The sequence below is a fragment of the Myxocyprinus asiaticus genome, chromosome 19 (assembly GCF_019703515.2).
Source record: "Myxocyprinus asiaticus isolate MX2 ecotype Aquarium Trade chromosome 19, UBuf_Myxa_2, whole genome shotgun sequence".
NCBI classification, from domain to species: domain Eukaryota; kingdom Metazoa; phylum Chordata; class Actinopteri; order Cypriniformes; family Catostomidae; genus Myxocyprinus; species Myxocyprinus asiaticus.
Window position 1 is genome coordinate 48,300,968 of NC_059362.1, and position 10,000 is coordinate 48,310,967.

Here is a 10,000-nt window from a genome sequence, read left to right on the forward strand (position 1 = left end):
AAAATGTTCTCTCATTAGAAATAACTCTAGTTGTAAAAGCACAAACTCAGTATTCAAGTGATAAAACAGGAGTGTGATTTGAGCATGATAAAGTCTTGAATCAACGTGAATGTTTGAGTGTGGTTTGAAATGTCATGGAGTGTAATTGTGTTCAGGTTTGTTGAAGGATACTTGACAAACTCGATTGCGTTTGTCTTCAGATAACCCAAACCAACAGACTCATTAAAAGAAGACATGTTGTGATGAATGTTTCTCTCTGAAATAAAAAACAAACAGTAACATTATTATTATTATTATTATTATTATTATTATTATAAGCAATTACATTTACATTACATCTTCTTACATCTTGTGAGGTTTGCATTCTATCTGAAAACACAGACTTTAAAAAGGCGCGTATGATCAATATTCACTATCACTTTATAATAACTTTCATGAAATCACAAACAATAGCTTTGTATGAAGAACAGACCACTATAATGGTTTCTATTCACAGATAATCTTCCACTCCGCTGAAGCTCTGAAATTAACCCTTTAAGCTCGGATGGGCCCGCCTACAGTCTTGACCAACACAAAACAGGTATCGTTTGAAAGTTTTGAAGCTCTACTTTCCAATGCATGTAGACATTATGACCAAAACTGAACAAGTGCTTTGAAATTTACAGATAAATCAGAAGTGTTGCGTTTTGATAATTTATAAAATCATTTGCACTGTACATATTATTGTAATCAGTAAAAACATCAAACTCATCAAACATGTGTCATATGTTGTTGGAAAGCTCTCAAAGAGTAAAATACAACCAGCCTATTTGTTTTACTCACAGACAAAAATATAGCGAGTAATAGCTAAGTATATGTCTTTGACAATTATGTTGGTGTTGCTTATATGCTGCATTTTAGCTTATAATTTCACAAAAAATACACAGAACATAAAATATCACATATCATTTCTTAGAGGAGGTGATTATCTTTCAAACGAGTCCACACACAAGATAATCAGATGTATAGATCATTAGATAATCCACATGAAGCACAATGTTACATATGTCCACCAGGAGATGGCGCTAAATACATGACACAGACTCAATGATGACTCAAATGACACAGAATGAAACTCATTCTGTGAAATCTCATTACTAAAATCATGTCTGCATGCTATGCAAACCTTTAGTCATTGTTGTGTTTGCATGTGTAATTAGTTCTTATGTACAATTATTATGTTTTATTTGTTTGGAGATGTTTTTGGACACTATGATAAATTATTTTTGTAATGTTATAACTTTTGATTGCTTTGTCGTATCAACACAAACTTTTTCTCAGATACAGTTGACATGATTGGACACAAAACAAAAGCAGTTTTTCTGAGCCACCTTATTTACACCCAGAGATATATATAATGTAAAATCAGAAAAATAAGAAAAAAAAACTTTTTGGCAAAAATGTTTTGTGATTTTTCATCAGTTTCTTAGGCTGAGAGACACAGAATGTATCATAATCTATTTCATTAAAAATGTTAAAAGTTTTTTTTTACAATGATACCAAACACTTGACACTTCTTGTTTTTTTGTTTTGTTGAGTCTTGCCTTTAATTTTGGGTATGCCAGTGAAACAGGAAATCTTTAAAAACACCGTCAGAGCTTATTGTGTTTACTACAAAACCTCAAACCTGCGCCACAAGTGCCATATTGGATTTTTTAAGGAATAACAACTTAATTTGGGTATGTTCTTCACACAAAACGTTTATAAGACTTCAGAAGAATTGAAATATAGTGTAAGTCATATGGACTACTTTTACAATACTTTTCAATGCTTTCAAGAGTCTGACATTATAAATCACCATCTATGGAACAGATGTACACTGACTATTCCTTTAAATATTTTTAACCAACACTTTTGAATGGTTTGATATTTTGTTGAATGATGTTGCTGTAATAATGAGGATGTAAACGGACCTTGTGCCACTTCAAAGCCCTGAAACTTGACAGGTTGAGCGTAATTCACCATCGCTGACAGATACGGGTGAATGTTGGTCGTCGCTCCTTCATACTTGTACGAGGCGATTAACTGCTGCTCAGCGTCTGCATCTTCTGCTGATTCTACACCCTGAGAAATGAACATACACATCATATCTAATGAATCATTTCACAGATGCTTTTATCTACAGTTGTTGTTCATGGGTTAAATCATTATCGCTCGTATCTCCATCAGTGATTCACAACACACAAATGGGACAAAAATTATAAAATGCAACTAACCATGTAATTGTTCATAGTTCTGATAGCAAAATAAATACATTATTTGTTGTTAATGCCAAAGGTTGCGCGTCCAATCAAACTCTACAGTATTTTAATAAGACAAAAGAAACCCATACTTCATTAAATACAGATTTGTTTACCTCTGTACAATAAATCATTTTGCTGGTCTATACAGCAGGTTGGTGAATTATAAATATAAAATGATCAATTAATCCTTGTCGTTACATGAATTAAACATTAATTTACTGCAATCACCTTCTTTTTATTGTCCAGGTCAGAAGCTTCAGAGATGTCCGTTGCGTCTGTAATTTCTGTCACTTCTGAAATGTCTGTGACATCATCATCTGTGATCTGAAACACGTGACATCAAACACTTTAAACACTCAGTTCTGATTCCAGCTACAGTCCTGTGTGGAGAGGAAGTGACGTAAACCTTTTTCCTGATGCTGTTGTCCTGGTGATCGGCTTCACTGGGATCTTCTGACACAGACAGACTGTTGTTGATCTTCAGGTCAGAGTTCAGATCTTTACTGTCCACCGCTGAACAAACACACACCAGACAAAGTGTCATCTTTCTGCTCTGAGCATTTACAACGAATGATTAATAAAAGTAAAACAGTGTACGCATGAGTCACTCTGAGTGACAAATAATCTCTCCAAATGTTAATATAAATATACTTACATGAGAATTAAAAAAAAATATATATGTAATAATTTTCCATTAGAATCAAGGTTCTGTCTGTCCATCTGTACACACATCACTGATTAAAACACAGACACAGAGAGAGTAACTGTGTTTACCGCTGTCTAAATCTTCATCATTCTCATCTTCTCCAGTCTGTATGCTCATCTCACCAGCTTCCATGTGCTTCTTAAACGACTCCAACTGCTCTGTAACACACACACAAACACACACACACACACACACAAACACACAAACACACACACACACAAACACACACACAAACACACACACACACACACACACACAAACACACACACACACAAACACACAAACACACACACACACAAACACACACACACACACACACAAACACACACACACACAAACACACAAACACACACACACACAAACACACACACAAACACACAAACACACACACACACAAACACACACACACACACACACAAACACAAATGCACGCAGACACACAAACACACACACACAAACACTTCATGAATAAAGCGCAACAGTAACCGTACACTTTAAATGTAATTAAATGTAAGAACTTTAAATGTAATTAAATGCAAGAACTTTAAATGTAATTACATGTAAGAACTTTAAATGTAATTACATGTAAGAACTTTAAATGTAATTAAATGCAAGAACTTTAAATGTAATTACATGTAAGAACTTTAAATGTAATTACATATAAGAACTTTAAATGTAATTAAATGCAAGAACTTTAAATGTAATTAAATGTAAGAACTTTAAATGTAATTAAATGCAAGAACTTTAAATGTAATTACATGTAAGAACTTTAAATGTAATTACATGTAAGAACTTTAAATGTAATTAAATGCAAGAACTTTAAATGTAATTACATGTAAGAACTTTAAATGTAATTACATGTAAGAACTTTAAATGTAATTAAATGCAAGAACTTTAAATGTAATTACATGCAAGAACTTTAAATGTAATTAAATGCAAGAACTTTAAATGTAATTAAATGCAAGAACTTTAAATGTAATTACATGTAAGAACTTTAAATGTAATTACATGCAAGAACTTTAAATGTAATTACATGTAAGAACTTTAAATGTAATTACATGTAAGAACTTTAAATGTAATTAAATGCAAGAACCTTAAATGTAATTAAATGCAAGAACTTTAAATGTAAATACATGTAAGAACTTTAAATGTAATTACATGTAAGAACTTTAAATGTAATTACATGCAAGAACCTTAAATGTAATTACATGCAAGAACCTTAAATGTAATTAAATGCAAGAACCTTAAATGTAATTAAATGCAAGAACTTTAAATGTAATTACATGTAAGAATTTTAAATGTAATTAAATGCAAGAACTTTAAATGTAATTACATGTAAGAACTTTAAATGTAATTAAATGCAAGAACTTTAAATGTAATTACATGTAAGAACTTTAAATGTAATTAAATGCAAGAACTTTAAATGTAATTACATGTAAGAACTTTAAATGTAATTAAATGCAAGAACCTTAAATGTAATTAAATGCAAGAACTTTAAATGTAATTACATGCAAGAACTTTAAATGTAATTACATGTAAGAACTTTAAATATAATTAAATGCAAGAACTTTAAATGTAATTACATGCAAGAACTTTAAATGTAATTACATGTAAGAACTTTAAATGTAATTAAATGCAAGAACCTTAAATGTAATTAAATGCAAGAACTTTAAATGTAATTACATGTAAGAACTTTAAATGTAATTAAATGCAAGAACTTGTATTTACACAATAAGTACATTGTACCAAATGGTTAAGTACATAGTAGTTAAGGCCATCTAATATTAAGGTTGGTCCCAATGGAAAAATATAAAACTATTGATTTAAAGTTGTTGATTAAAAGCATAGAAACAATATATTTAAATTTTACTACAAAATATTCAGATACCGTATATACAAATTGAGAGTGTATATACTGTATATCAGAATATATTGAGTGTAGGGAGAGCGACTCGACTGCGTCATTCACAGTGCATCACAGGAGTGGGCGGAGCTCTTTTGACATGATTCTCTGATTGGTGAATTTCTCTTAAGGATTATGGGTAGTGTAGTTCTTAACCAGGAATTTTGCTATTAAACATGATTATTTAAGAATGAAGTTGAAATAACGTGAACTGATATCTTCAACTGAAGCAAATACCATCGATTAACAACCTCAGAGCTCACGGTAGTTCATCTTTAAAGATTTAAAGATATCTTTAAAAATAAATGAATCTATGAAGAAAATAAATGAGATTTTTACTTCCAGAACCAGACCACTGCACTCTATTACACACTGTATACTGTGTCCAAAACCACTCACTCGTTCACTACATGAATATATTTTGTATATTTAGTTTAATGTTCCATGTGTGATGCGTCTGAATGATGGATAACTACTTCAGACTGAGATGTAATTCTCAAAAATCCCATTTTAATCATATTATAAAGCACACATGAATCCAGTGTGTAAAAATGACATTTCATTTCATGAAACTACAAAAATAAAAAAAGACCAATCACTATTCAGTGTTCAAATATTACAATGACATCATCACTGCCAGTTTTTGATGACAAACATTCAATGAATTAAATCTTCCTCATTAATAATAATAATAATAATAATAATAATAATAATACTTTAACAGAAATCAATACTGTAACAACAGCTTCACTCATAAATGATGAATGTACATACTCTGTTCCACTTCAGGTTTTAATCGTTTGTTTTTGATGAGTATTTTTCGTTTGAGGTCGTTTGGTGATGGTAACGGCTGTCCGGCTTCAATCTGAAAATAAAAATACACATCATATGAACACAGACACACATTGATGTGAAATTCAACGATGTTTCAGTGGAATATATTTTCCACAGTCGTTAAAGCAGGAAGTCTTGTCAGGAATTGTGTGTTGAGGTCACGTACTGGAAATCCCTCCAACGGGTGCTTCAGTAACAGATCGCCGAAAATCTCCTCACAGTATTTCGCCATCTTATACTGCTGCACTTTACTGCAACACACACACACACACACACACACACACACACACACACACACACACACACACACACACTGCTGTAAATTCAGCAAACACACATGAACGATGTGACTGGGAGGAAGTCTCACACAGGCCACAGGAAACACATCATCATTGAGCACAAAACAACATCATGTGTCTGTATCATCATTTATATGAATCATGAAAATACATCAGGTGATGATGAATAATGTCGAGAATGTTGCTCAATTATAATCAACAAAATATCACTGAATACTAGTCAATAAGTTAATTAGTTCTGCCACTAGCGTTGGGTCTGTGTCGCAACACAATTACATTACACAACATGAAAACAGAGCGAATCTGGAGCTGCAGACATCTGAGATGTTCATTTTGAGTGTCGTATACAAAACAACATTTTCCCAAACGCTCCTGAAACTGATCATGTGATCATTGATAAGCGAGAGGGACGTGACCATTTTCACACTGATTATGTCATTTAAGTACAGTAAACACAGAGTCACTGATGAGTCGACATTATTTTCTGTTCGATTAGTACAAATCTGTGAATAGTGACACATTTAAATGCGACAGACAGTAAAGATGCAACCGAACGCATTTTACCTGCAGTGATTCTCAAACGAGAGAATAACAGGATATTCAGACGTCACAAATGCTGTTTCCTTTATGGCTTGAATTACATCCTATTAAACAAACAAACAAAAAACAAGCAAACAGCACTTCAGCCACAGAACAGCAAAATGAATGATTTCTGATTAAAAAAAACCTCAGATTTCAATGATAAAATTCAGAAATGAATAAATTATTTGATTTAAAGGACTGACATTTGTTTCCTTTTGTTACATAAAACCATTAACCCTCCTATGGTATTCGGTCATTTTTTACTGAAATAAAATGTCCTCATTTAATAAAAATGGTTTCCTTTATCTGAGCAGTACAAGACTTGGTGACTTTTCCTCCATTTGCCATCTGAACATACACACACACACAAAAAAAAAAAAAAAAATATTGGGCTTGACTCGATAAATCTAAGTGGTTGTAAAAAAAAAAGAAAAAAGAAAGCGACACTTTTGGTATTCGCGGTCAAAACCGACCGACCATTGAAACTGAATGGGAAACCACACTCACTCACACACACACTCACACACTCACTCACACACACACTCACTCACTCACTCACACACACACTCACACACACACTCACACACACACTCACTCACACACTCACTCACACACTCACTCACACACTCACACTCTCACACACACACACACTCACACACTCACTCACACACTCACACACTCACACACTCACTCACACACACACTCACACACACACACTCACACACTCACTCACTCACACACTCACTCACACACTCACTCACACACTCACTCACTCACTCACTCACTCACTCACACACACACTCACACACACACTCACTCACACACACACTCACACACTCACTCACACACTCACACACTCACACTCACTCACTCACACTCACACACTCACACACACACTCACTCACACACACACTCACTCACACACACACTCACACACACACTCACACACTCACTCACACTCACTCACTCACACACACTCACACACTCACACACACACTCACTCACTCACACACACACACTCACACAAACTCACTCACACACACACTCACACACTCACTCACACACTCACACTCACCCTAACCCTACCCCTACCCCTAAACCTAACCCTCACAAAACACTTTCTGCATTTTTACATTTTAAATAAAACATAATTTAATGTTATTTCCCTTGTGAGGATCATCCAAAAGATCCTCACAGCCAGAAATGTCCTCACAGAACAGGTTGATTCTCAATAGTTGGTCCTCACAAGTATAGCAAAACCTGTACACACACATACACACACACACTCACACACTCACTCACACACACACTCACACACACACTCACACACTCACACACACACTCACACACACACTCACACACACACTCACTCACACAAACACACACACACACACACACACACACACACATTTGCAACATTCTTCTGTTTTATGCTCTAATTGAATTTTCTGAATTTTTTTCTCGATGTTCATTTTCTTGACATTATGATGCATTTACTTTGAGTTATTAAATGTTTATGTTTGAAATAAATTATTGGTATATAAATGTTTATTCTGTGTCTTCTCTTTGTAACACCATGGTCAGGTTTGACTGCAAACATAATGACATTAACTGCAAAAACTGACACTTCAAATCAATTTAAAATGCTTAACATTGACAGATAATAGTTTGATAATGTTTAAATATATATCAAATGCATATCTTGTGATAAAATATAAAATTAGTTTACAATAAGTCATCAGACTACACAGTATGTGTCTACAGTCATCTACTGGCTGTTACTGGCATGACATGATGTTCAAGTCATGTTATTTATATTTTGTTCACCAGATGATCAGAAATCTGCCCCCAATTTATGACACATTGATTCTGTCTGACACTGCTTTAATAAATAGTTTAGCTGTAAAAAGGCTTATCAAACTGTTGGATGCCGTGAACTATGTCACGCTCAGTGTTGGAGGTAACACAATAAAAGTAACACGTGTTACGTAATCAGATTACTTTTTGAGTAATGAGTAAAATAACACAATATTTTTTCATTTAGACCATAATATCGGAGTTACTTTTTAAATAAAGTAAGGCGTTGCTTTTGTACACCTCTCCTTTCCCCATATTGCAAGAAATCAGGAGTTAAAGTGTGCAAACTTCAGGGAGGAGACGTAGTGCATTATGGGCATTGTAGTTCTATAGATTGTGAGGTCAGAAACTATTTAGCAGAGAGAGTCGAGTCACTTCTATTTAAATGAATGGGAGAAATTGGAACACCCAACCAAGAAGCTCTAGCACCCAACAGTCAATGGATGTAGAAAGGAAGTCCCGCCTTGCAGGTAAAAGAGCCAATCACCTTTTAGATACAGACATCGCCTGTCAATCAACTCGCTAACGCACATACGCATTTCGTGTTTTAGCATAATATTAGGTCAACATTTGGTTGAGTGAAGGGTTAGGTAGATTGATTCATACATGCTGCATTAAAAAATTAGTAAACACATTTAGGCAGAGGGATTATAAGACTAGTCTTCCACTGGCCACGACATGATACACAGGGTGAAATACTCGCTCAATTCACTGACTTATGCAGCTGAACTGCTCCGTGTTACAGCTCCCTGTAACTGGGAGAATGGGATGAGAAAAACTGACTCTGGATCAGCAGCTCCGAGCAACGTTTTACAACAATTAGTTTGATTCATGAAACAAATTGTTTTTATGACATTTGTGTAGCATTAAAAACGATTCCATTCAAGCTGTATCAACATGCACCTTTGAAGTTGTGGCGTCTGTCACCGTGGATCAACTCAAAACAAGTGTGCTTGATTCTTTATTATAAATATGACGTGAAGACCTACTTTCTAAATATCTGTTTGTTTACTATGTTGTTTTGACATGAGTGTTGTACAGTAGCTAGTGTGACCTGTAATGTCTCTTGTATGCAATGCATGACTTATTTGTATGGAATGTATAGCATAGCAGAAGAGAAAGTGGCTGTGAGAAAAAGGAACGCAAAAGTAACTTAACACTTTACTTCGCAAAAAAATTAACTTTTTAATGAATTAAGTTAATTTTTTAAGGAGTAACACAATATTCTAACAAGTTACTTTTAAAAGTAAAATTACCTAACACTGGTCGCGCCCCTGTAATATTTATAATCTAACAGCCAGGATATTCATGCGCAGTGGCGTGTAATTTCGCACATTTACCTGCCACTGTCGACAAGAAATGCCTCTAGACACAAAGACGTGTGCTTGAAGAAACACACCTGATTATATTTCAAAGAACAGATGAAAGAAATGCCGCTGATGCACGTGTCTGATTTGCTTTTTTGTTCAGAAGTTCATTTGTGCTTTGGTGCCAACGTGTGCAGCGCGACCGTGTCTCATGGAACAAACTGCGAGTT

General features: G+C 34.2%; 1 protein-coding gene across 6 annotated transcripts in view; it reads right to left on the bottom strand.

Annotated features, from left to right (window-relative positions):
- LOC127409602 (1-phosphatidylinositol 4,5-bisphosphate phosphodiesterase beta-4-like) overlaps positions 1–10,000 on the bottom strand; it is a 109,736-nt gene that overhangs the window by 47,852 nt on the left and 51,884 nt on the right. For all 6 annotated transcript variants that reach the window (XM_051644277.1, XM_051644278.1, XM_051644273.1 and 3 more), the window contains 8 exons: positions 6,589–6,668; positions 5,892–5,976; positions 5,666–5,756; positions 3,057–3,146; positions 2,689–2,795; positions 2,511–2,606; positions 1,953–2,103; positions 172–256 (listed from right to left, as the gene is read on the bottom strand). In XM_051644277.1, the coding sequence (XP_051500237.1) occupies positions 172–256; positions 1,953–2,103; positions 2,511–2,606; positions 2,689–2,795; positions 3,057–3,146; positions 5,666–5,756; positions 5,892–5,976; positions 6,589–6,668 (785 nt within the window). The remainder of the gene's footprint in view (positions 1–171; positions 257–1,952; positions 2,104–2,510; positions 2,607–2,688; positions 2,796–3,056; positions 3,147–5,665; positions 5,757–5,891; positions 5,977–6,588; positions 6,669–10,000) is intronic.